This window comes from Oncorhynchus nerka, linkage group LG22 (assembly GCF_034236695.1).
Source record: "Oncorhynchus nerka isolate Pitt River linkage group LG22, Oner_Uvic_2.0, whole genome shotgun sequence".
NCBI classification, from domain to species: Eukaryota; Metazoa; Chordata; class Actinopteri; order Salmoniformes; family Salmonidae; genus Oncorhynchus; species Oncorhynchus nerka.
Window position 1 is genome coordinate 90,361,114 of NC_088417.1, and position 27,665 is coordinate 90,388,778.

The 27,665-nt window shown below is 49.0% G+C and overlaps 1 protein-coding gene across 3 annotated transcripts in view; it reads left to right on the plus strand.

The window, feature by feature from the left end:
• Nucleotides 1-27,665, plus strand: part of LOC115115944 (roquin-2-like) — a 41,630-nt gene that overhangs the window by 8,118 nt on the left and 5,847 nt on the right. For all 3 annotated transcript variants that reach the window (XM_065007559.1, XM_065007557.1, XM_065007558.1), the window contains exons 4-16: nucleotides 1,110-1,343; nucleotides 4,256-4,431; nucleotides 6,417-6,617; nucleotides 14,301-14,433; nucleotides 15,183-15,304; nucleotides 15,873-15,985; nucleotides 16,146-16,433; nucleotides 16,879-17,099; nucleotides 17,401-17,807; nucleotides 19,348-19,485; nucleotides 21,246-21,407; nucleotides 21,584-22,319; nucleotides 25,320-25,404. In XM_065007559.1, coding sequence (XP_064863631.1) covers nucleotides 1,110-1,343; nucleotides 4,256-4,431; nucleotides 6,417-6,617; nucleotides 14,301-14,433; nucleotides 15,183-15,304; nucleotides 15,873-15,985; nucleotides 16,146-16,433; nucleotides 16,879-17,099; nucleotides 17,401-17,807; nucleotides 19,348-19,485; nucleotides 21,246-21,407; nucleotides 21,584-22,319; nucleotides 25,320-25,404 — 3,016 coding nt within the window. The remainder of the gene's footprint in view (nucleotides 1-1,109; nucleotides 1,344-4,255; nucleotides 4,432-6,416; nucleotides 6,618-14,300; nucleotides 14,434-15,182; nucleotides 15,305-15,872; nucleotides 15,986-16,145; nucleotides 16,434-16,878; nucleotides 17,100-17,400; nucleotides 17,808-19,347; nucleotides 19,486-21,245; nucleotides 21,408-21,583; nucleotides 22,320-25,319; nucleotides 25,405-27,665) is intronic.

Consider the following 27,665-nt stretch of genomic DNA (forward strand, 5'->3'; position numbering starts at 1 on the left):
TAAACCGCTGTGAGACGGGCAGTAAACCTTGAGTCCTGTTTTCCCATCAGGGCTTTTAAAAGCCCATATCTGAGGAGCAGTGCTCCGTTTATTGGGTTAATTCACCTGGAAAGCTGAGAATGCAGTTCAATCCCTCGGCAGCTTTGTCAACTGTTTTTGTGGTGATCACAGAATTGGAGAGGGGACAGTGGTCATCCATCCCTGGTCTTTAATAGACTCACTCTAATAAAGGCTTTTAAGACACTTTCATCAGCACTTTGTCCTGCTATGGGACATTTATTAGAGGATGAGAGGGGTTTTCTACTGTGGGCAGCGCTAGCAGACTACATAAATGCACTTTTGTTTTAGACCATGATGACATTTTAGCTCTGGTAAACAATAACAGAGTTTGGGAAATTGTCTCTGTATTAGTATATCAGTGTGTGTGTGTTTCTGTTACTGTGTCTGTGTTTCTGTTACTGTGTCCTGTGTTTCTGTTCCTGTGTCTGTGTTTCTGTTCGTGTGTCTGTGTTTCTGTTCGTGTGTCTGTGTTTCTGTTTGTGTGTCTGTGTTTCTGTTCGTGTGTCTGTGTTTCTGTTCGTGTGTCTGTGTTTCTGTTCGTGTGTCTGTGTTTCCGTTCGTGTGTCTGTGTTTCTGTTTGTGTGTTTGTGTTTCTGTTCGTGTGTCTGTGTTTCTGTTCGTGTGTCTGTTTCTGTTCGTGTGTCTGTGTTTCTGTTCGTGTGTCTGTGTTTCTGTTCGTGTGTCTGTGTTTCTGTTCATGTGTCTGTTTCTGTTCGTGTGTCTGTGTTTCTGTTCGTGTGTCTGTGTTTCTGTTCGTGTGTCTGTGTTTCTGTTCGTGTGTCTGTGTTTCTGTTCGTGTGTCTGTGTTTCTGTTAGTGTGTCTGTGTTTCTGTTAGTGTGTCTGTGTTTCTGTTTGTGTGTCTGTGTTTCTGTTCATGTGTCTGTGTTTCTGTTAGTGTGTTTGTGTTTCTGTTCATGTGTCTGTGTTTCTGTTAGTGTGTTTGTATTTCTGTTTCTGTTCGTGATTCTGTCTGTTTGTGTGCGTATTTCAGTATTTATGTTTCTGATGCCGTCTTCTGACGTTTGACTCCTTCCTCTCCGCAATCCAGGTGTGGTGACCCTCAGTCCGAGCGTGCTCAGTCGGCCCATGCAGAGGAAGCTGGTGACACTCGTCAACTGTCAGCTGGTGGAGGAGGAGGGGCGGTTGCGGGCGGTGCGGGCGGGCAGGTCGCTAGGGGAACGTACCGTCACAGAGCTCATCCTGCAGCACCAGAACCCACAGCAGCTCTCTGCTAACTTGTGGGCCGCCGTCAGAGCACGGGGATGCCAGTTCCTGGGGCCTGGTGAGTGGTGATTGGATGATACACCTGTCAGTCATATGACGTACTGGACCTAGTCAGTGGTGATAGGATAATACACCTGTCAATCACATCTTCAGCATGCTTTTCTCTCTGTGTCCTATCCTCCCTCTACTCTGTTATATGATGCTGCAGCACTATGGTGTTTTTATAATGATTACTCATAGGGCAGATCCTGAGCGAGGGGGTTCCAGTCTGAGGACACCAGTACAACACTGTATCATGTCCTACAGTGTGATAGGATTCCCTCTTGCTGTAAAAAACAAAATATATGATGAAATGCCAGATATGTACTAATACATATTATGTAATTTATTTATTTGATCAGGTTAGCCTCATTGAGATGAACAATCTCTTCTACAAGAGAGACCTGGCTAAAATAGCAGCACACAAAGTTTCAGACACATTTACAACATAAACCACAAAGCATAACCTCCCTAAATGACTATCACCCTGTAGCACTCACGTCTGTAGCCATGAAGTGCTTTGAATGGCTCACATCAACACAATCATCCCGGAAACCCTAAACCCACTCCTATTTGCATAAACACCTCCCTCTGCAATTGGATCCTGGACTTCCTGACCAGCCACCCCCAGGTGGTAAGGGTAGGCAACAACACATCTACCATGCTGATTCTCAACAAGGGGGCCCCTCAGGTGTGCGTGCTTGGTCCCCTACTGTACTCCCTGTTCATTCACGACTGCGTGGCCACACACGACTCCAACACAATCATTAAGTTTGCTGACGACACAACGGTGGTAGGCCTGATCACTGACAATGACGAGACAGCCTATACGAAGGAGGTCAGAGACCTGGCAGTGTCTTATAACGTTAGCAAGAAAAAGGAGCTGACCGTGGATTACAGGAAAAGGAGGGCCGAACACACCCCCATTCACATCAACGGGGCTGTAGTGGTGCAGGTCGAGGAAAAGGAGGGCCGAACAAACCCCCATTCACATCAACGGTGCTGTAGTGGTGCAGGTCGAGGAAAAGGAGGGCTGAACAAACCCCCATTCACATCAACGGGGCTGTAGTGGTGCGGGTCGAGGAAAAGGAGGGGCGAACAAACCCCCATTCACATCAACGGGGCTGTAGTGGTGCAGATCGAGGAAAAGGAGGGCCGAACACACCCCCATTCACATCAACGGGGCTGTAGTGGTGCAGGTCGAGGAAAAGGAGGGCCGAACACACCCCCATTCACATCAACGGGGCTGTAGTGGTGCGGGTCGAGGAAAAGGAGGGCCGAACACACCCCCATTCACATCAACGGGGCTGTAGTGGTGCGGGTCGAGGAAAAGGAGGGCCGAACACACCCCCATTCACATCAACGGGGCTGTAGTGGTGCGGGTCGAGGAAATGGAGGGCCGAACACACCCCTATTCACATCGACGGGGCTGTAGTGGTGCGGGTTTAAATTTCCTTGATGTCCACATCACCAACAAACTATGATGGTGCAAACGCACCAAGACAGTCGTGAAGAGGGCACGACATCACCTTTTCCCCCTCAGGAGACTGAAAAGATTTGGCATAGGTCCTCAGATCCTCAAAATGTTCTACAGCTGTACCATCGAGAGCATCCTGACCCGTTACATCACCGCCTGGTATGGAAACTGCTATACTAGGTGGTGTCAGAGAAAGGCCCAAAAAATTGTCAGAGACTCCAGTCACACAAGTCATAGACTGTTCTCTCTGCTACCGCACGGCAAGCTGTACCTGAGCGCCAAGTCTAGGTCCAAAATGCTCCTTAACAGCTTCTACCCTCAAACCATAAGACCATAAGAACACTTAATCAAATGGCCATCCAGTCAATTTGCATTGCCCCCTCCCCCCCTTTCTTTTTACACTGCTGCTACTCGCTGTTTATTATCTATGCATAGTCACTTTACCCCTACCTACATGTACAAATGACCTCAACTAACCTGTACCCAGCACATTGACTCGGTACAGGTATCCCCTCTAAACAGCCTTGTTATTGTTAATTTATTGTGTTACTTTTTAGTTTATTTTTTACTTTTGTTTACTTAGTAAATATTTTCTTTACTCTATTTTCTTAGAACTGCACTGTTGGTTAAACTGGCTTGTAAGTAAGCATTTCACAGTAAGGTTTACACCTGTTGGTTAAGGGCTTGTAAGTAAGCATTTCACAGTAAGGTTTACACCTGTTGGTTAAGGGCTTGTAAGTAAGCATTTCACAGTAAGGTCTACACTTGTTGGTTAAGGGCTTGTAAGTAAGCATTTCACAGTAAGGTCTACACCTGTTGGTTAAGGGCTTGTAAGTAAGCATTTCACAGTAAGGTCTACACCTGTTGGTTAAGGGCTTGTAAGTAAGCATTTCACAGTAAGGTCTACACCTGTTGGTTAAGGGCTTGTATTCAGCATTTCACGGTAAGGTCTACACCTGTTGGTTAAGGGCTTGTAAGTAAGCATTTCACAGTAAGGTCTACACCTGTTGGTTAAGGGCTTGTAAGTAAGCATTTCACAGTAAGGTCTACACTTGTTGGTTAAGGGCTTGTAAGTAAGCATTTCACAGTAAGGTCTACACTTGTTGGTTAAGGGCTTGTAAGTAAGCATTTCACAGTAAGGTCTACACCTGTTGGTTAAGGCCACTGATATGTACTAGTAGTACTTCATAAGTACTATGCAGTATGTACTAGTACTTAAATAATTCCTTAATTAATCCTCTTCATCCCCTTTGGAACATAAGGCCACTGATATGTACTAGTAGTACTTCATAAGTACTATGCAGTATGTACTAGTACTTAAATAATTCCTTAATTAATCCTCTTCATCCCCTTTGGAACATAAGGCCACTGATATGTACTAGCAGAACTTCATATGTGCTATGCAGTATGTACTGTAGCTACATGATGACAGTTGTGTGTGTTGTCTGATACAGCCACGCAGGAGGATGCTCTGAAGCTGGTACTGTTGGCGCTAGAGGACGGCTCAGCTCTGTCCAGGAAAGTTCTTGTCCTTTTTGTGGTCCAGAAGCTGGAGGCTCGGTTCCCTCAGGCCTCCAAAACCTCCATAGGACATGTGGTCCAGCTACTCTACAGGGCCTCCTGCTTTAAGGTGAGACCTATTCTACTGTATTGATATATTGTATTGCATATTGTACTGCATATTGTATTGTATATTGTACTGCATATTGTATTGGTATATTGTATTGTATATTGTACTGCATATTGTATTGTATGCTCCCAAATGCACTTATGATGCACGTAGGCATGCAAATACACCCACATACACACAAGTACACATGCACACGCACACACCACAAACTCATACACATCACTGGTCTCCATAACCTTGTAGCCTTCAGGCAGTCTTGGTTTAATATAATGATGATAGAAAATATGGTTTTATCAAAGCGCTAAAAAAACATTTAAAAAGTGCCAGAGACATAACTAGGCACCATACTGTACCATACCACCAGTTATGATTACTGATGCACTCTGAAGTGGTGCCACCTTCTGCCTCTGGCACTCATCATGCCCAGCAGTGGAGAACGCTTCCTCTTGTCACTTACCATGTGTTCCTGAATCTCTCTGGGAGATTCCAAATTCACATCTCTAGTTTAGATTTATATGGCCAATTATGACACATTACTGTAGCTGTCATTGGAAACATGTTCCACATGAAACGACTCAAAATGGTCCTCTTTCTGCTCACTCCTCTGAAAACTCCCAGTGATAGAAATGGTCTGCGAGTGGTGAAGTGTGTGTGTGTTTGTGTGTGCGTGCACAAGTGCGTGTGCATGTGTGTGTGCACTCGTGTGTGCAAGTGAGAGATAGCCTTGTTGTTGAGTCCTCCAGCCTGTAAGCATGGTTGGCATGGTTGGCAGGACTGCAATGCCAACCATTTACCCAGGGTGAAACACTGTTCTATATTTTCCCCAGTTGCCCAGTCGGTCACAGTCACAGTCACAGTCAAAGGGGCACAGTTACAGAGGCACAGTCACAGAGGCACAGTCACAGAGGGACTGGCCTGGTGTATTATGATAATTACTCATAGGGCCGAACTCTGTTTCTCACACCTGATCTGAGTTTTCAGTTTCGAGTCTGAGGACACAAGGCAATAAAACACAAATATCTTCTCAGTCATATGAGAGTGATGCGATTCTGTTTACTGGTTACTATAGGTCATTGGGTTACTGTAGGTCACTGGGTTACTGTAGGTCACTGGGTTACTGTAGGTCATTGGGTTACTGTAGGTCACTGGGTTACTGCAGGTCATTGGGTTACTGTAGGTCATTGGGTTACTGTAGGTCATTGGGTTACTGTAGGTCACTGGGTTACTGCAGGTCATTGGGTTACTGTAGGTCATTGGGTTACTGTAGGTCACTAGGTTACTGTAGGTCATTGGGTTACTGTAGGTCACTAGGTTACTGTAGGTCACTGGGTTACTGTAGGTCACTGGGTTACTGTAGATCACTGGGTTACTGTAGATCACTGGGTTACTGTAGATCACTGGGTTATTGTAGATCATGTGAATTTGTTTGGTTTATCGGGTGTAGGTTTCTAATTGTACTGTATGTCCCAACCCTCCCCCCACCTCCTCTCCCTCCACCCTACCTCCCATCCTCCGCTCCTCCCCTCGCACCCCCTAACCTCCCCTCCCTCCACCTTACCTCCCATCCCTCCCTCTCCTACCTACCTACCTCCCTCCCTCCCCTCCCTCCCTCCACCCTACCTCCCATCCTCCTCCTCCCCCCCTCCCTCCTCCCTCCCTCCACCCTCCCTCCCTCCACCCTATCCTCCTCCCCTCCCTCCCTCCCCTCCACCCTACCTCCCATCCTCCTCTCCCTCCCTCCCCTCCCTCCCTCCACCCTACCTCCCATCCTCCTCCCCTCCCTCCCTCCCCTACCTCCCTCCCTCCACCCTCCCTCCCTCCACCCTACCTCCCATCCTCCTCCCCTCCCTCCCTCCCTCCACCCTACCTCCCATCCTCCTCCCCTCCCTCCCTCCCCTCCCTCCCTCCACCCTACCTCCCATCCTCCTCCCCTCCCTCCCTCCCCTACCTCCCTCCACCCTCCCTCCCTCCACCCTCCCTCCCAGGTGACCAAGCGTGACGAGGACTCGTCGTTGATGCAGCTAAAGGAGGAGTTCCGTGCATACGAGGCGCTGCGTCGCGAGCATGACGCCCAGATCGTACACATCGCCTTGGAGGCGGGGCTCCGTATCTCCCCTGAACAGTGGTCCTCTCTGCTCTATGGAGACCTCATCCACAAGTCACACATGCAGTCTATCATCGACAAGGTTTGTCTTCCTCCCCACCACTGTATTACTTTTATTCGTGTAACCTTTATTAAGGCAAGTCAGTTAAGAACAAATTCTTATTCACAATGACGGCCTACCTCGGCCAAACCCTACCCCGGCCAAACCCTACCTCGGCCAAACCCTACCTCGGCCAAACCCTACCCCGGCCAAACCCTACCTCGGCCAAACCCTACCCCGGCCAAACCCTACCCCGGCCAAACCCTACCTCGGCCAAACCCTACCCCGGCCAAACCCTACCTCGGCCAAAACCTACCTCGGCCAACAAACCCTACCTCGGCCAAACCCTACCTCGGCCAAACCCTAACCTGGACGACGCTGGGCCAATTGTGCGCCGCCCTATGGGACTCTCAATCACGGCCGGTTGTGATACAGCCTGGAATCGAACCAGGGTCTGTAGTGACACCGGTTTGCCAGGGACCATGTCCCAGGGACCACGTCCCAGGCACCATATCCCAGGCACCATGTCCCAGGGACCACGTCCCAGGCACCACGTCCCAGGGACCACGTCCCAGGCACCACGTCCCAGGGACCACGTCCCAGGCAAACCGGAGACCTAGGGATCCCCACCATACGTTAGCAACAACAACAACAAAAAATCATGTCTTGTCTTGTCATCAGGGGAATGATAATGGCAAGGAGAATTAATCAACATTTTAAAATGAAAACATTTAATACATAGTTTTTCATCATTTTGACCTCCCCACATTATAATTGGAAGAGGAAATGTAAACTCTATTGACTGGTAGCCTACCACAGGGTTCAATTCTCGGGCTGACTCTTTTCTCTGTAAATATCAATGATGTCGCTCTTGCTGCCGGTGATTCCCTGATCCACCTCTACACAGACGACACCATTCTGTATACATCTGACCCTTCTTTGGACACTGTGTTAACTAACCTCCAAATGAGCTTCGATGCCATACAACACTCCTTCCGTGGCCTCCAACTGCTCTTAAACGCTAGTAAAACCAAATGCATGCTTTTCAACCGTTCGCTGCCTGCACCCACCCGCCCGACTAGCATCACTATCCTGGACGGTTCTGACCTAGAATATGTGGACAACTACAAATACCTAGGTGTCTGGCTAGACTGTAAACTCTCCTTCCAGACTCATATTAAACATCTCCAATCCAAAATCAAATCTAGAATCGGCTTCCTATTTCGCAACATACCTCCTTCACTCATGCCGCCAAACTAACCCTAGTAAAACTGACTCTCCTACCAATCCTCGACTTCAGCTAAGTCATTTACAAAATAGCTTCCAATACTCTACTTAGCAAACTGGATGCAGTCTATCACAGTGCCATCTGTTTTGTTACCAAAGCCCCTTATACCACCCACTACTGCGAACTGTATGCTCTAGTCGGCAGCCCTCGCTACATATTTGTTGCCAGACCCACTGGCTCCAGGTCATCTATAAGTCTATGCTAGGTAAAGCTCAGCCTTATCTCAGCTCACTGGTCACGATAACAACACCAACCCGTAGCACGCGCTCCAGCAGGTGTATCTCACTGGCCATCCCCAAAGCCAACACCCCCTTTGGCCGCCTTTCCTTCCAGTTCTCTGCTGCCAGTGACTGGAACGAATTGCAAAAATCGCTGAAACTGGAGGCTTATATTTCCCTCACTAATTTTAAACATCACATAACTGAGCAGCTAACTGATCGCTGCAGTTGTACATAGCCCATCTAAATAGCCCTCCCAATCTACCTACCTCATCCCCATATTGTTTTTATTTACTTTTCTGGTCTTTTGCACACCAGTATCTCTACTTGCACATCATAATCTGCTAATTTATCACTCCAGTGTTAATCTGCTAAATTGTAATTACTTCGCTACTATGGCCTATTTATGGCCTACCTCCTCACGCCATTGCACACACTGTATACTTTCTTTTTTTCGATTGTGTTATTAACTGTACGGTTGTTTATTCCATGTGTAATTCTGTGTTGCTGTTTGTGTTGCACTGCTATGCTTTATCTTGGCCAGGTCGCAGCTGTAAATGAGAACATGTTCTCAACTAGCCTACCTGGTTAAATAAAGGTGAAATATATATATATTTTTTAATTGACTGGTAGCCTATTGACTAGTAGTCTTCTGACTGGTAAGCCTATTGATTGGCTATTGAATGGTAGCCTATTGACTGGCTATTGACTGGTAGCCTATTGACTGGTAGCCTATTGACTGGTAGCTTATTGACTGGCTACTGACTGGTAGCCTATTGACTGATAGCCTATTGACTGGTAGCTTATTGACTGATAACTTATTTGCATAGGCTTTGAAAAAGCACGTCAGTTACTCCAGTGAGTGTAACTGACTCCAGTGAGTGTAACTGACTCCAGTGAGTGTAATTGACTCCAATGAGTGTAATTGACTCCAGTGAGTGTAATTGACTCCAGTGAGTGTAATTGACTCCAATGAGTGTAATTGACTCCAGTGAGTGTAATTGACTCTAGTGAGTGTTATTGACTCCAATGAGTGTAACTGACTCCAGTGAGTATAATTGACTCCAGTGAGTGTAACTGACTCCAGTGAGTGTAATTGACTCCAGTGAGTGTAACTGACTACATTTACATTACATTTACATTTAAGTCATTTAGCAGATGCTCTTATCCAGAGCGACTTACAAATTGGTGCATTCACCTTATGACATCCAGTGGAACAGCCACTTTACAATAGTGCATCTAAATCTTTTAAGGGGGGTGAGAAGGATTACTTTATCCTATCCTAGGTATTCCTTAAAGAGGTGGGGTTTCAAGTGTCTCCGGAAGGTGGTGATTGACTCCGCTGTCCTGGCGTCGTGAGGGAGTTTGTTCCACCATTGGGGGGCCAGAGCAGCGAACAGTTTTGACTGGGCTGAGCGGGAACTGTACTTCCTCAGTGGTAGGGAGGCGAGCAGGCCAGAGGTGGATGAACGCAGTGCCCTTGTTTGGGTGTAGGGCCTGATCAGAGCCTGGAGGTACTGAGGTGCCGTTCCCCTCACAGCTCCGTAGGCAAGCACCATGGTCTTGTAGCGGATGCGAGCTTCAACTGGAAGCCAGTGGAGAGAGCGGAGGAGCGGGGTGACGTGAGAGAACTTGGGAAGGTTGAACACCAGACGGGCTGCGGCGTTCTGGATGAGTTGTAGGGGCTTAATGGCACAGGCAGGGAGCCCAGCCAACAGCGAGTTGCAGTAATCCAGACGGGAGATGACAAGTGCCTGGATTAGGACCTGCGCCACTTCCTGTGTGAGGCAGGGTCGTACTCTGCGGATGTTGTAGAGCATGAACCTACAGGAACGGGCCACCGCCTTGATGTTAGTTGAGAACGACAGGGTGTTGTCCAGGATCACGCCAAGGTTCTTAGCGCTCTGGGAGGAGGACACAATGGAGTTGTCAACCGTGATGGCGAGATCATGGAACGGGCAGTCCTTCCCGGGAGGAAGAGCAGCTCCGTCTTGCCGAGGTTCAGCTTGAGGTGGTGATCCGTCATCCACACTGATATGTCTGCCAGACATGCAGAGATGCGATTCACCACCTGGTCATCAGAAGGGGGAAAGGAGAAGATTAATTGTGTGTCGTCTGCATAGCAATGATAGGAGAGACCATGTGAGGTTATGACAGAGCCAAGTGACTTGGTGTATAGCGAGAATAGGAGAGGGCCTAGAACAGAGCCCTGGGGGACACCAGTGGTGAGAGCACGTGGTGAGGAGACCGATTCTCGCCACGCCACCTGGTAGGAGCGACCTGTCAGGTAGGACGCAATCCAAGCGTGGGCCGCGCCGGAGATGCCCAACTCGGAGAGGGTGGAGAGGAGGATCTGATGGTTCACAGTATCGAAGGCAGCCGATAGGTCTAGAAGGATGAGAGCAGAGGAGAGAGAGTTAGCTTTAGCAGTGCGGAGCGCCTCCGTGATACAGAGAAGAGCAGTCTCAGTTGAATGACTAGTCTTGACACCTGACTGATTTGGATCAAGAAGGTCATTCTGAGAGAGATAGCGGGAGAGCTGGCCAAGGACGGCACGTTCAAGAGTTTTGGAGAGAAAATAAAGAAGGGATACTGGTCTGTAGTTGTTGACATCGGAGGGATCGAGTGTAGGTTTTTTCAGAAGGGGTGCAACTCTCGCTCTCTTGAAGACGGAAGGGACGTAGCCAGCGGTCAGGGATGAGTTGATGAGCGAGGTGAGGTAAGGGAGAAGGTCTCCGGAAATGGTCTGGAGAAGAGAGGAGGGATAGGGTCAGCGGGCAGGTTGTTGGGCGGCCGGCCGTTACAAGACGCGAGATTTCATCTGGAGAGAGAGGGGAGAAAGAGGTCAGAGCACAGGGTAGGGCAGTGTGAGCAGAACCAGCGGTGTCGTTTGACTTAGCAAACGAGGATCGGATGTCGTCGACCTTCTTTTTCAAAATGGTTGACAAAGTCATCTGCAGAGAGGAGGATGGGGGGGAGGGGGAGGAGGATTCAGGAGGGAGGAGAAGGTGGCAAAGAGCTTCCTAGGGTTAGAGGCAGATGCTTGGAATTTAGAGTGGTAGAAAGTGGCTTTAGCAGCAGAGACAGAAGAGGAAAATGTAGAGAGGAGGGAGTGAAAGGATGCCAGGTCCGCAGGGAGGCGAGTTTTCCTTCATTTCCGCTCGGCTGCCCGGAGCCCTGTTCTGAGAGCTCGCAATGAGTCGTCGAGCCACGGAGCGGGAGGGGAGGACCGAGCCGGCCTGGAGGATAGGGGACATAGAGAGTCAAAGGATGCAGAAAGGGAGGAGAGGAGGGTTGAGGAGGCAGAATCAGGAGATAGGTTGGAGAAGGTTTGAGCAGAGGGAAGAGATGATAGGATGGAAGAGGAGAGAGTAGCGGGGGAGAGAGAGCGAAGGTTGGGACGGCGCGATACCATCCGAGTAGGGGCAGTGTGGGAAGTGTTGGATGAGAGCGAGAGGGAAAAAGGATACAAGGTAGTGGTCGGAGACTTGGAGGGGAGTTGCAAATGAGGTTAGTGGAAGAACAGCATCTAGTAAAGATGAGGTCGAGCGTATTGCCTGCCTTGTGAGTAGGGGGAAGGTGAGAGGGTGAGGTCAAAAGAGGAGAGGAGGGAAAGAAGGAGGCAGAGAGGAATGAGTCAAAGGTAGACGTGGGGAGGTTAAAGTCGCCCAGAACTGTGAGAGGTGAGCCGTCCTCAGGAAAGGAGCTTATCAAGGCATCAAGCTCATTGATGAACTCTCCGAGGGAACCTGGAGGGTGATAAATGATAAGGATGTTAAGCTTGAAAGGGCTGGTAACTGTGACAGCATGGAATTCAAAGGAGGCGATAGACAGATGGGTAAGGGGAGAAAGAGAGAATGACCACTTGGGAGAGATGAGGATCCCGGTGCCACCACCCCGCTGACCAGAAGCTCTTGGGGTGTGCGAGAACACGTGGGCGGACGAAGAGAGAGCAGTAGGAGTAGCAGTGTTATCTGTGGTGATCCATGTTTCCGTCAGTGCCAAGAAGTCGAGGGACTGGAGGGAGGCATAGGCTGAGATGAACTCTGCCTTGTTGGCCGTAGATCGGCAGTTCCAGAGGCTACCGGAGACCTGAACTCCACGTGGGTCGTGCGCTGGGACCACCAGATTAGGTGGCCGCGGCCACGCGGTGTGGGAGCGTTTGTATGGTCTGTGCAGAGAGGAGAGAACAGGGATAGACAGACACATAGTTGACAGGCTACAGAAGAGGCTACGCTAATGCAAAGGAGATTGGAATGACAAGTGGACTACACGTCTCGAATGTTCAGAAAGTTAAGCTTACGTAGCAAGAATCTTATTGACAAAAATTATTAAAATGATACAGTACTGCTGAAGTAGGCTAGTGCAGTGGCTGCGTTGTTGACTTTGTAGGCTAGCTGGCAGTGGCTGCGTTGTTGACACTACACTACTCAAGTCGTTCCGTTGAGTGTGATAGTTTCTACAGTGCTGCTATTCGGGGGCTAGCTGGCTAGCTAGCAGTGTTGATTACGTTACGTTGCGTTAAAAGAACGACAATAGCTGGCTAGCTTGGAATACCTAGGATAGGATAAAGTAATCCCTCTCACCCCCCCTCCCCCTGAAAAGATTTAGATGCACTACTGTTCCACTGGAGGTCATAAGGTGAATGCACCAATTTGTAAGTCGCTCTGGATAAGAGCGTCTGCTAAATGACTTAAATGTAAATGTTAAATGTAGCTAACCTAGAAAATCGCTCTAGACTACACAATTATCTTTGATACAGAGACGGCTATGTAGCTAGCTATGTAGCTAGCTACGATCAAACAAATCAAACCGTTGTACTGTAATGAAATGAAATGAAAATGTGATACTACCTGTGGAGCGAAGCGGAATGCGACCGGGTTGTTGAGTGCGGAAGTTCTATTCGGTAGACGTTGGCTAGCTGTTGGCTAGCTAGCAGTGTCTCCTACGTTAAGGACGACAAATAGCTGGCTAGCTAACCTCGGTAAAATAAGATAATCACTCTAAAACTACACACTCTAAACTACACAATTATCTTGGATACGAAGACAGCAAAGACAACTATGTAGCTAGCTAACACTACACTAATCAAGTCGTTCAGTTGAGTGTAATAGTTTCTACAGTGCTGCTATTCGGTAGACGGTGGACGTTTGCTAGCTGGCTAGCTGCTGGGCAGATAGCAGTGTAGACTACGTTAGGACGACGAAATACGATAATTACGCAATTATCTTTGATACAAAGACGGCTATGTAGCTAGCTAAGAAGAAATTGCTAAGATTAGACAAATCAAACCGTTGTACTATAATGAAATGTAATGAAATGTAATGAAAAGTTATACTACCTGCGGACCGAAGTGCGATGCGACCGCTCGCTCCAACCCGGAAGTATATCTACTACAGTGAGTATAATTGACTCCAGTGAGTATAATTGACTCCAGTGAGTGTAACTGACTACAGTGAGTGTAATTGACTCCAGTGAGTGTAACTGACTCCAGTGAGTGTAATTGACTCCAGTGAGTGTAACTGACTCCAGTGAGTGTAATTGACTCCAGTGAGTGTAACTGGCTCCAGTGAGTGTAATTGACTCCAGTGAGTGTAACTGACTCCAGTGAGTGTAATTGACTCCTGTGAGTGTAACTGACTCCAGTGAGTGTAATTGACTCCAGTGAGTGTAACTGACTCCAGTGAGTGTAACTGACTCCAGTGAGTGTAATTGACTCCAGTGAGTGTAACTGACTCCAGTGAGTGTAATTGACTCCAGTGAGTGTAATTGACTCCAGTGAGTGTAATTGACTCCAGTGAGTGTAACTGACTCCAGTGAGTGTAATTGACTCCAGTGAGTGTAATTGACTCCAGTGAGTGTAACTGACTTTTTTTTTCAAAGCCCATGTCATATACTCCAGTGTGTGTAATTTGCTCAGCATTAGGAGTTGAGAAATAAAGTTGGCATTATCAGGAATAAGATATTCTCCTCTTTTCCTACTGTAGGTATGTCATTCAAAATTAGTTTATTCTGTTGTTGCTAGAGATATTCATAAAAGCATTTTTTCCACTTTTATTTGAATTCAAACATATTTTTTGGTGGATCCCCTGCAGTACCTCCGCTGACCCCTGGTTGAATACCGCTGGTGTAGACTCAGTACAACCATATTAAATTGCACTTCACTGTGTTGTTAGGTGTTTCTTCACTAACTCTATTGGATGATGGTCACTCCCACAGCTCCAGTCCCCAGAGTCCTTTGCAAAGAGTGTCCAGGAGCTGACGATAGTTCTACAGAGAACAGGAGACCCAGCCAATCTGAACAGCCTCAGACCACACCTGGAACTACTGGCCAACATCGACCACAACCCAGGTAGACACAGTACAGATCAACCTACACCTTTTAGCTCAGGGCCTGGCGAACCCAGCAGCTTCCCCATGACACTCCCATGAGGTTCAGACCAGGGTTTCCCAACCTCTGGCTGCACGTTCCGATTTTTGGCCCAAGCACTACACAGCTGATTCAAATAACCAAAGCTTGATGTTGAGTTGGTTATTTGAATCAGCTGTGTAGTTTTAGGGCAAAAACCATAAGGTGTACCTGGGGGGAGGGGGGGGGCGACCAAGTTTGGGAAGCCCTAGTTTAGATCATCACCAACTATAGTACTGAACAGAAGAGGTAACATGATAATGCCCCATTGTTTCATGTTAGTGGGTGAAAACTGCCTGCAGTGAATACACTATGACTCACTAGACTTGTAATAAAATGGACAGACCGGCCTGTGAGACAGGTGGACAGACCAGGCCTGTGAGACAGGTGGACAGACCGGGTCTGTGAGACAGGTGGACAGACCGGGCCTGCGAGACAGGTGGACAGACCAGGCCTGTGAGACAGGTGGACAGACCAGGCCTGTGAGACAGGTGGACAGACCGGGCCTGTGAGACAGGTGGACAGACCGGGCCTGCGAGACAGGTGGACAGACCGGGTCTGTGAGACAGGTGTAGGTATCTGTGGTATATCTTTCTGAGTTTTGCTGGATTGTTTAGAAGCTGCAGACACTATGATATTGTTTAGAAACAAGGAGACAGGGATGTTGATATGGGATGTGTGTTTTGGTGTAGATGCAGCGGCGGCTCCGTGTTGGGAGGAGCTGGAGAGTGTGATGCTGGCGGTGAAGGTGGTCGTTCATGGTCTGGTTGAGTTTATACACAACTTCAGTAGGAAGAGCCATGAGACAGCACAGGTACAGAACCGGACATCACACGTACCCACACACACACACAGACACGTACGTACGTACCCACACACACACATGCACGTACCCACACACACACACGCGCGTACACACACACACAGACACGTACCCACACACACACACACGTACACACACACACATGCACGTACCCACACACACACGTACCCACTCACACACACGTACGCACGCACACACACGTACTCACACACACACACACGTACTCACACACACGCACAAGAACACACGCACGTACGCACACACACACACACAAGAACACACGCACGTACGCACACACACGTACGCACTCACACACACACACAAACACACGCAAATGTACACACATACACACACACACACACACACAGAAGCACATGCACGCACACACACATGCACGCAAAATCACACACGCTCATACACACATGCAAATGTAATACAGCTGTTAAATGTACAACAGAGGCATGTGAGAGACATTGATATGTGAGAGATATGTCCTGCATCAAGCACAGTGGTTTTCTATTGTCAGTAACATTGTTCTGTCTGTCTCCTTCCCATGCAGCCACAGCCCAACAGCAAATATAAGACCAGTATCTGTCGAGACCTCCGGCAGCAGGGTGGCTGTCCCCGAGGATCCAACTGCACCTTCGCACACACACAGGACGAGCTAGAGAAGTGAGGGAGAACACCACCACACTCATTTGCATGCGATGCACAGACCAGTTTTTATCAAAGCTTTTATGTGAACAAAACCTTAAATGGACCTACCCTTCTAATTATCTCTGTCTCTCTCTCTGTCCCCCCCTCTCTCCACCCTCTCCCTCCCCCTTTCAAGGAACAGAATGAGAAACAAGAAGATCAGTGGCGTGGGCCGGCCCTTCCTCCTGGCCCAGGGGAGTATGGGTAGTGGTCTGAGTATGGAGGGGGGCGACTCAGGAGAGGAGGCCTGCACTGGCGGCCTGAAGAGCTCAGACAGTGGGGGGTCAGGGTCCCTAAAGGAGGGGGCCACACCCTCCCAGCTCATGCCCAGGGGAGAGGATATGATGGAGGAGATGAAGAGGGAGAGGTCTGTACTTAACGGATCCACAGGCTCCAGCCGATCCTCATCTGGCTCTATGGAACAGTAAGTAATTCTCTGTCACATTATGATCCTTCTACTGTAATGCTTTATGCTAGCAGTACAGCATTACTTTCACTTTCACATTCAGTCACTTACTGTATATTCTTACGTTTCAGCTGTCTTTAATGTGTCATCATGTACAATGAGTCATATTGTTGTCTCTGTAGCTCCCTCCAGCACAACCGTTCCTTGATTTTAACTGGCAGCTTTATTCTGTAGTTTTAGTCAGAATTATCACCTTCCGTGAGAACTATAAAGTAAATGAAAAGACAGTTAAACACACTCTTACAACCTCCTTACCTTATGGGTGACTTATTAGCTTGGTATAACTCTGAAGTGCTTACATTCATAAACAGTTCCAAAAGAATAAAGACATTGCAAATGTCATATTATGTATATATACAGTGTTTTCTCTGTCTCTCTCCCTCTTTCTGTCTCTCTCTTTCAGGAAGTCTATTTCTCCTCCAAAGACACCAGTCAATTCCTCCTCAGCTCCTTCTCCCTATGGCCCAGGGTCTAGACTAGAGTGTGACTCTGCACACCCCAAACAGGCCCAGTACCTAATGATAAGACCCCTTCCTCAGCCACCTCCCCACCAACCTCAGTCCTCTGAACTGTGTTACCAGGACCCCCAACCTCCCTACGACGTGCAGCCCTACCAGCCAGCCAGTGAGTACAGCCATCTAAGAGACATGTAACCGGTGTCTGTCAGACCTGGGTTGAATAGCATTTGTTTTTCTTTCAAATACGTTAGCGTTTGATTGAGCCTCCCTGACTGCCAGAGGGGCGGGGTTTGCACAGACTATTCCATTGGTTCCATTGCTCCAGACAACCATAGTCAATTGCAGCTAAAGTATTTGAAAACAAATGCCTTTGAATCCAGGTGTGTCCGTTTCACTCTATTCAATCTTTCATCATCTAAATAAGGTATTATGTAGACTCACTGATGATGTCTTCTGTCCCTCTTTAGGTAACTACTACCCCTCTGCGATACACCACCACAAACCCTGCGTGGCTCGCTTCCTCCGTTCCAGCCATGTCCCAGAGTCCTCTCTGCCTCCCTCCATGGCCCCTCTGTACTCAGAGCAGTACCCCTCCTTGCCCCCACCACGGGAGCACGCTGGTCCCTCTCCCTACGGTCCCTCATCGGTCCCCCAGTACGGGCCCCTGGTCCCAGCCCACGGTGGCTACGCTCCCCTGTATGACAGCCGGCATATGTGGAGGCCCCAGCTGTACCACCGAGAGGACGCCAGGAGTAACTCGCTGCCTCCCGAGGTGCTGCACTCCTCTGTGTACCAGCCCCCCCTTCGAGAGAGATACGCCTCCCTGGACAGCCCCTACTGCTCAGCGGGGGAGCACAGAGCAGCACTGCACAGGGTATGGTTACTGTATAGCCTCCTCTGCAAGCACGCAGAACAGTCTTGAACACAACTGGCTTTATCATGCCTTTCTATTCCTCCTGCCTCTCCTCTCCTCCCAATCAGCATAGCAAACTCATTGTCACCCACATATTCTCTTCCTCCTCCTCCGTGTCCCCTCATCGTTGCCCTCCTCCTCCGTTTCCTCTCATCATTGCCCTCCTCCTCCGCTTCCCCTCATCGTTGCCCTCCTCCCCTGTTTCCCCTCATCGTTGCCCTCCTCCTCCGTTTCCTCTCATCATTGCCCTCCTCTTCCGCTTCCCTCATCGCCCCCTCCTCCCCTGTTTCCCCTCATCGTTGCCCTCCTCCTCCGTTTCCTCTCATCATTGCCCTCCTCCTCCGCTTCCCCTCATCGTTGCCCTCCTCCCCTGTTTCCCCTCATCGTTGCCCTCCTCCTCTGTTTCCCGTCATCGTTGCCCTCCTCCTCCGTGTCCCCTCATCGTTGCCCTCCTCCTCCTCTTCCCCTCATCGTTGCCCTCCTCCTCCGTTTCCTCTCATCGTTGCCCTCCTCCTCCTCTTCCCCTCATCGTTGCCCTCCTCCTCCGTTTCCTCTCATCGTTGCCCTCCTCCTCTGTTTCCTCTCATCGTTGCCCTCCTCCTCCGTTTCCTCTCATCGTTGCCCTCCTCCTCCGCTTCCCCTCATCGTTGCCCTCCTCCCCTGTTTCCCCTCATCGTTGCCCTCCTCCTCCGTTTCCCCTCATCGTTACCCTCCTCCCCTGTTTCCCCTCATCGTTGCCCTCCTCCCGTTTCCCTTCATCGTTACCCTCCTCCCCTGTTTCCCCTCATCGTTGCCCTCCTCCCCTGTTTCCCTTCATCGTTACCCTCCTCCCCTGTTTCCCCTCATCGTTACCCTCCTTCCCTGTTTCCCCTCATCGTTGCCCTCCTCCCCTGTTTCCCCTCATCGTTACCCTCCTCCCCTGTTTCCCCTCATCGTTGCCCTCCTCCTCCGTTTCCCCTCATCGTTACCCTCCTCCCCTGTTTCCCTTCATCGTTACCCTCCTCCCCTGTTTCCCCTCATCGTTACCCTCCTTCCCTGTTTCCCCTCATCGTTGCCCTCCTCCCCTGTTTCCCCTCATCGTTACCCTCCTCCTCCTCCTCCTATTGAAGGCTATGATTAATGTTGTTGTAGATGGTTAGTGTACATGGGGGAGATCTCAGACAACTCTAACCCCTGCTCTCTCTCCATCTCTCTCAATTCAATTTCAATTTAAGGGCTTTATTGGCATGGGAAAAATATGTTAACATTGCCAAAGCAAGTGAAGTAGATAATAAACAAAAATATAATAAAAATTAACAGTAAACATTACACTCACAGAAGTTCCAAAAGAATAAAGACATTTCAAATGTCATATTATGTCTATATACAGTGTTCTCTTTCTCTCTCTCCTCCTCTCTCTCTCTCTCCTCCTCCCTCTCTCTCTCTCTCTCTCTTCCTCTCTCTCTCCCTCCCTCTCCCTCTCCCCCTCTCTCTCTCTCTCCTCCTCCCTCTCCCTCTCCAGAACTCTTATGGGCGTTTTCCTCTTGGATGCGAGGATCTGTTCAGGCGGAAACAGGAGCAGTGGGCACACCATCACCACGGCAACGTGAACAGGCCCTCCCAGTCCTCCCCCGTCTTCACCGTACACTTTGGTGCAGAGGTACGTAGGCCTGCATGTACACAGAGTGTGTTTGTACATCCGTTGTGAGTCACGACCATAGAACGAGAGAGAGAGGGAGAGAGAGGGACAGGGAGAGAGACGAACAGGGAGAGAGGCAGAGGGGGAGAGGTTAGAGAGGGAGAGAGGGAGAGAGACGGACAGGGAAAGACAGACAGGGAGAGAAGGAGAGGGGGAGAGGTTAGAGAGAGAGAGAGAGAGGGAGAGAGACGGACAGGGAGAGAGGGAGAGAGACGGACAGGGAGAGAGGGAGAGAGACGGACAGGGAGAGAGGGAGAGAGACGGAGAGGGAGAGAGAGAGACAGGGAGAGAAAGGGAGAGAGAGAGAAAGACAGAGAGAAAGAGAGACGGACAGGGAGAGAAAGGGAGAGAGAGAGAAAGACAGAGAGAAAGAGAGATGAACAGGGAGAGAAAGACAGAGAGAAAGAGAGACGGACAGGGAGAGAAAGACAGAGAGAAAGTGAGACGGACAGGGAGAGAAAGACAGAGAGAAAGAGAGACGGACAGGGAGAGAAAGGGAGAGAGAGAGAAAGACAGAGAGAAAGAGAGATGAACAGGGAGAGAAAGACAGAGAGAAAGAGAGACGGACAGGGAGAGAAAGACAGAGAGAAAGTGAGACGGACAGGGAGAGAAAGAGAGACGGACAGGGAGAGAAAGACAGAGAGAAAGAGAGACGGACAGGGAGAGAAAGACAGAGAGAAAGTGAGACGGACAGGGAGAGAAAGACAGAGAGAAAGAGAGACGGACAGGGAGAGAAAGACAGAGAGAAAGAGAGACGGACAGGGAGAGAAAGACAGAGAGAAAGAGAGACGGACAGGGAGAGAAAGACAGAGAGAAAGTGAGACGGACAGGGAGAGAAAGACAGAGAGAAAGAGAGACGGACAGGGAGAGAAAGACAGAGAGAAAGAGAGACGGACAGGGAGAGAAAGACAGAGAGAAAGAGAGACGGACAGGGAGAGAAAGACAGAGAGAAAGAGAGACGGACAGGGAGAGAAAGGGAGAGAGAGAGAAAGACAGAGAGAAAGAGAGACGAACAGGGAGAGAAAGACAGAGAGAAAGAGAGACGAACAGGGAGAGAAAGAGAGACGGACAGGGAGAGAAAGACAGAGAGAAAGAGAGACGGACAGGGAGAGAAAGACAGAGAGAAAGAGAGACGAACAGGGAGAGAAAGACAGAGAGAAAGAGAGGCCGGGAGAGAGAGAGAACGTTTGTGTATAGCACAAGTATAAAAGGCCCCATGAAATCAAGGTAAAGAATGCTGACTTATACAGTACTGTATATGTTGTTTGTGTGTGTTTTTGATTCTGGCCCAAAAGCTGTGTTGAATCCAAAGCTATTTTAGACTGTGACTGTTGCTTGGCAACTGGTAGCTACAGCATAGAGAGTCGCAGTTTGTGTTTCGGAGTCCTCATAACTCTCTCCCCCATCCCCATCCCTCCATTATTTTCCCCCCTCCCTCTCTTCTCTCTCTCTCTCAATTTCAATTCAATTTAATTGAAGGGCTTTATTGTCTTGGGAAACGTATGTTTACATTGCCAAAGCAAGACGAATAGATAATAAACAAAAGTGAAATTAACAATAAAAAATGTACAGTAAACATTACACCTACAAAAGTTCCAAAAGAATAAAGACATTTCAAATGTGTGTCTCTCTCTCTCTCTTTCTCTCTGGCTATCTGTTCTCTCTCTTTCCCTCTCTCTCTCGTTCTTTCTTTCGGTCTATCTTTCTTTCTCTCGCTCTAGCATGATGACGGTGGTGGTGGTCAGTGTATGAACTGTAAGTTCCGTGGAGAGGAGAATCTGTCCCACTACTCTCCCTGGTCCTGTGGAACCATCAGTACCTGCATCAGCCCCTTTGAACCAGAGCATCACAAGGCCTCAGCTCACTCCCGCTCCGAAAACTTAGTGGGTCTCACAACATGCCTTCTTAATTCCATCAAACAGCCACACAGACACATATAGATCCTACAGAACATAACAATATAGTCTAGCATCACATGACAAATTAGGCAATTACTGTGACATTATCTACACTAACAAATTAAAATGTCTATGTTTTCTACTAATGCTTTGTCTTTCAGGAAGTAGACAATGGTGAAAGGACGCGGTGGCTACACACGTTTGAGCCCTACCGCCGTCTGAAAGACGAGGACCCCAGCATACCGTTTGAGTACTACCGCCGTCTGAAAGACGAGGACCCCAGCATACCGTTTGAAACCTACCGCCGTCTGAAAGATGAGGACCCCAGCATACCGTTTGAGCCCTACCGCCGTCTGAAAGACGAGGACCCCAGCATACCGTTTGAGCCCTACCGCCGTCTGAAAGACGAGGACCCCAGCATACCGTTTGAAACCTACCGCCGTCTGAAAGACGAGGACCCCAGCATACCATTTGATCCCTACTGCCGTCTGAAAGACAAGGACCCCAGCATACCGTTTGAGCCCTACCGCCGTCTGAAAGACGAGGACCCCAGCATACCGTTTGAGCCCTACTGCCGTCTGAAAGACGAGGACCCCAGCATATCGTTTGAGCCCTACTGCCGTCTGAAAGACGAGGACCCCAGCATACCGTTTGAGCCCTACCGCCGTCTCAAAGACGAGGACCCCAGCATACCGTTTGAGCCCTACCGCCGTCTCAAAGACGAGGACCCCAGCATACCGTTTGGAGAGGGGCCCATCATACCGTTTGGAGAAGGGCCTATCATCTCCAAATGGGGGGTGATATCCCGCGCCTCCCGTACAGGATACCACACCACTGACCCGGTTCAGGCCACAGCCTGCCAGGGAAGCAACAGCACCATCCCCATCAACTTCAGAGGTGAGGAGGGGATGGGGGAGGAAGTGGGGGGGTTGGAGTTCAAATGTAAAGGAATAAGATATTATACCTCTCTTGTAATGTTTTATATATCCTATCTATGACTTGTTATGTCTCTGATTTACTGTGAAATGACAGCAGAAGAAAAAAACGTAAGAATTGTTCTTCCCTAGTTCATTTTCTCTTTCAAATATGCTAGTTTTAGGACCAGCTGCTAGTCTAGCACAGAGCAGAATCCTCTTAACATTTTATTTTATACCTTTATTTAACTAGGCAAGTCAGTTAAGAACAAATTCTTATTTTCAATGATGGCCTAGGAACAGTGGGTTAACTGCCTGTTCAGGGGCAGAACAACAGATTTGTACCTTGTCAGCTCGGGGGTTTGAACTTGCAACCTTCCGGTTACTAGTCCAACGCTCTAACCACTAGGCTACCCTGCCGCCCCAACATATGTTTTAGGACCAGCTGCTAGGCTAGCACAGAGCAGAATCCTCTTAACATGTGTTTTAGGACCGGCTGCTTGGCTAGCACAGAGCAGAATCCTCTTAACATGTGTTTTAGGACCAGCTGCTAGGCTAGCACAGAGCAGAATCCTCTCAACATGTGTTTTAGGACCAGCTGCTAGGCTAGCACAGAGCAGAATCCCCTTAACATGTGTTTTAGGACCAGCTGCTAGGCTAGCACAGAGCAGAATCCTCTCAACATGTGTTTTAGGACCAGCTGCTAGGCTAGCACAGAGCAGAATCCTCTTAACATGTGTTTTAGGACCAGCTGCTAGGCTAGCACAGAGCAGAATCCTCTTAACATGTGTTTTAGGACCAGCTGCTAGGCTAGCACAGAGCAGAATCCTCTTAACATGTGTTTTAGGACCAGCTGCTAGGCTAGCACAGAGCAGAATCCTCTTAACATGTGTTTTAGGACCAGCTGCTAGGCTAGCACAGAGCAGAATCCTCTTAACATGTGTTTTAGGACCAGCTGCTAGGCTAGCACAGAGCAGAATCCTCTTAACATGTGTTTTAGGACCAGCTGCTAGGCTAGCACAGAGCAGAATCCTCTCAACATGTGTTTTAGGACCAGCTGCTAGGCTAGCACAGAGCAGAATCCTCTTAACATGTGTTTTAGGACCAGCTGCTAGGCTAGCACAGAGCAGAATCCTCTTAACATGTGTTTTAGGACCAGCTGCTAGGCTAGCACAGAGCAGAATCCTCTTAACATGTGTTTTAGGACCAGCTGCTAGGCTAGCACAGAGCAGAATCCTCTTAACATGTGTTTTGGACCGGCTGCTAAGCTAGCACAGAGCAGAATCTTCTCAACATGTGTTTTAGGACCAGCTGCTAGGCTAGCACAGAGCAGAATCCTCTCAACATGTGTTTTAGGACCAGCTGCTAGGCTAGCACAGAGCAGAATCCTCTCAACATGTGTTTTAGGACCAGCTGCTAGGCTAGCACAGAACAGAATCCTCTTAACATGTGTTTTGGACTGGCTGCTAGGCTAGCACAGAGCAGAATCCTCTTAACATGTGTTTTAGGACCGGCTGCTAGGCTAGCACAGAGCAGAATCCTCTTAACATGTGTTTTAGGACCAGCTGCTAGGCTAGCACAGAGCAGAATCCTCTTAACATGTGTTTTAGGACCAGCTGCTAGGCTAGCACAGAGCAGAATCCTCTTAACATGTGTTTTAGGACCAGCTGCTAGGCTAGCACAGAGCAGAATCCTCTCAACATGTGTTTTAGAACCAGCTGCTAGGCTAGCACAGAGCAGAATCCTCTTAACATGTGTTTTAGGACCAGCTGCTAGGCTAGCACAGAGCAGAATCCTCTTAACATGTGTTTTAGGACCAGCTGCTAGGCTAGCACAGAGCAGAATCCTCTTAACATGTGTTTTGGACTGGCTGCTAGGCTAGCACAGAGCAGAATCCTCTTAACATGTGTTTTAGGACCGGCTGCTAGGCTAGCACAGAGCAGAATCCTCTTAACATGTGTTTTAGGACCGGCTGCTAGGCTAGCACAGAGCAGAATCCTCTTAACATGTGTTTTAGGACCAGCTGCTAGGCTAGCACAGAGCAGAATCCTCTCAACATGTGTTTTAGGACCAGCTGCTAGGCTAGCACAGAGCAGAATCCTCTCAACATGTGTTTTAGGACCAGCTGCTAGGCTAGCACAGAGCAGAATCCTCTTAACATGTGTTTTAGGACCAGCTGCTAGGCTAGCACAGAGCAGAATCCTCTTAACATGTGTTTTAGGACCAGCTGCTAGGCTAGCACAGAGCAGAATCCTCTTAACATGTGTTTTAGGACCAGCTGCTAGGCTAGCACAGAGCAGAATCCTCTTAACATGTGTTTTAGGACCAGCTGCTAGGCTAGCACAGAGCAGAATCTTCTCAACATGTGGGGGGATTAGAGCGTGAATATAAATGAAAGTTCTTTCATCTCCAGGCCAGTCTCTGAATGCAACCAGCTCTCAGCAGAGCCGTGGTTCACTGCAACCAGCTCTCAGCAGGCTCAGCAGAGCCGTGGTTCACTGCAACCAGCTCTCAGCAGAGCCGTGGTTCACTGCAACCAGCTCTTAGCAGGCTCAGCAGAGCCGTGGTTCACTGCAACCAGCTCTCAGCAGAGCTGTGGTTCACTGCAACCAGCTCTCAGCAGAGCCGTGGTTCACTGCAACCAGCTCTCAGCAGGCTCAGCAGAGCCGTGGTTCACTGCAACCAGCTCTCAGCAGAGTCGTGGTTCACTGCAACCAGCTCTCAGCAGGCTCAGCAGAGCCGTGGTTCACTGCAACCAGCTCTCAGCAGGCTCAGCAGAGCCGTGGTTCACTGCAACCAGCTCTCAGCAGGCTCAGCAGAGCCGTGGTTCACTGCAACCAGCTCTCAGCAGGCTCAGCAGAGCCGTGGTTCACTGCAACCAGCGCTCCCATGCATTCACTTAAGCATAGTGTTGACAAGGGTGGGAAAATGTATTATAATAGTTTTGCTCAATGTTGTTATTGTAAATCTATGGTTCTAACAGATTATGGTCCACACATCGGCCATGGGGACTACAGGTGGAGCTCCGGGGGGTCTGACTCTTCCAGCCACTCCAGTTTCCTAGAGGGGTACAGTATGGATTCTATACTATATGCTACTATATAATGCTATACTATATAATACTATAAAATATGATATACTATATAATACAATGTAATACTATACTATATAATGCTATACTATAAAATGCTATACTATAAAATACTATATAATACTATACTATATACTACTATATAATGCTATACTATATTATACTATACTATAAACCATGTAGAGCCATCCCCCTTTCTCTCTTTCTTGTCTTTCTTATCTTGTCTTTTTTATCTTGTCTTTTATACCTTGTCTTTCTTATCTTGTCTTTTTTATCTGGTCTTTTATACCTTGTCTTTCTTATCTTGTCTTTCTTGTCTTGTCTTTTTACTTCGAGGTCCTATTGTATGTATGCAGCTGAGAATTTGCTTGCTCATCATGACTGTGTTGGAAGTGTTGTTTTCACCCTCTCCTCTCCACTCCTCCTCTTCTCTCTCCTCTCCACTCCTCCTCTTCTCTCTCCTCTCCACTCCTCCTCTTCTCTCTCCTCTCCCCTTCTCTTTCCTCTCTCCCCTTCTCTCTCCTCTCCTCCTCTTCTCTCTCCTCTCCCCTTCTCTTTCCTCTCTCCCCTTCTCTCTCCTCTCCCCTTCTCTTTCCTCTCTCCCCTTCTCTCTCCTCTCCACTCCTCCTCTTCTCTCTCCTCCCCCTTCTCTTTCCTCTCTCATCTTCTCTCTCTCTCCATTCCTCCTCTTCTCTCTCCTCTCCCTTCTCTTTCCTCTCTCTCCACTCCTCCTCTTCTCTTCTCTCTCTTTTCTCTCTCCTCTCCCCTTCTCTCTCCTCTCCTCTCCCCTTCTCTTTCCTCTCTCCCCTTCTCTCTCCTCTCCACTCCTCCTCTTCTCTCTCCCTTCTCTTTCCTCTCTCCACTCCTCCTCTCCTCTTCTCTTTCCTCTCTCCTCTCCACTCCTCCTCTTCTCTCTCCTCTCCCCTTCTCTTTCCTCTCTCATCTTCTCTCTCCTCTCCACTCCTCCTCTTCTCTCTCCTCTCCCCTTCTCTTTCCTCTCTCCCCTTCTCTCTCCTCTCCACTCCTCCTCTTCTCTCTCCTCTCCCCTTCTCTTTCCTCTCCTCCTCTTCTCTCTCCTCTCCCCTTCTCTTTCCCCTCTCCCCTTATCTCTCCTCTCCACTCCTCCTCTTCTCTCTCCGCTCCCCTTCTCTCTCCTCTCCTCTCCCCTTCTCTTTCCTCTCTCCCACTCCTCCTCTCCTCTCCCCTTCTCTTTCCTCTCTCCTCTCCACTCCTCCTCTTCTCTCTCCTCTCCACTCCTCCCCTTTTCTCTCCCTCCCTTCTCTTTCCTCTCTCATCTTCTCTCTCCTCTCCCCTTCTCTCTCCTCTCCACTCCTCTCCCCTTCTCTTCTCTTTCCTCTCTCCTCTCCCATTCTCTTTCCTCTCTCCTCTCCACTCCTCCTCTTCTCTCTCTCTCCCCTTCTCTTTCCTCTCTCATCTTCTCTCCCCTCTCCACTCCTCCTCTTCTCTCTCCTCTCCACTCCTCTCCTCTTCTCTCTCCTTCTCTTCTCTTTCCTCTCCCCTTCTCTCTCCTCTCCTCTCCCCTTCTCTTCTCTTTCCTCTCTCCTTCTCTTTCCTCTCTCCTCTCCACTCCTCCTCTTCTCTCCCCTTCTCTTTCCTCTCCTCTTCTCTTTCCTCTCTCTCTCCCCTTCTCTTCTCTCTCCTCTCCTCTTTCCTCTCTCATCTCCCATTCTCTCTCCTCTCCCCTTCTCTTTCCTCTCCTCTCCCCTTCTCTTTCCTCTGTCCTCTCCACTCCTCCTCTTCTCTCTCCTCCCCTTCTCTCTCCTCTCCTCTCCTCTCCCCTTCTCTTCTCTTTCCTCTCTCCTCTCCCCTTCTCTCTCCTCTCCTCTCCCCTTCTCTTCTCTCTCCTCTCCCCTTCTCTTCTCTCTCCTCTCCCCTTCTCTTTCCTCTCCTCTTCTCTTTCCTCTCTCCTCTCCCCTTCTCTTCTCTCTCCTCTCCTCTCCCCTTCTCTTCTCTTTCCTCTCCTCTTCTCTTTCCTCTCTCCTTCTCTTCTCTCTCCTCTCCCCTTCTCTTTCCTCTCCCCTTCTCTTTCCTCTCCTCTTCTCTTTCCTCTCTCCTCCCCTTCTCTTCTCTTTCCTCTCTCCTCTCCCCTTCTCTTCTCTTCACTCTCTCCTCTCCCCTTCTCTCTCCTCTCCTCTTTCCTCTCCTCTCTCATTGTGCTGCAGTCAGTTCTCTCCTCAGACTAAACATAGAGCATCTCTCAGGTATTTCGTTGCTTGC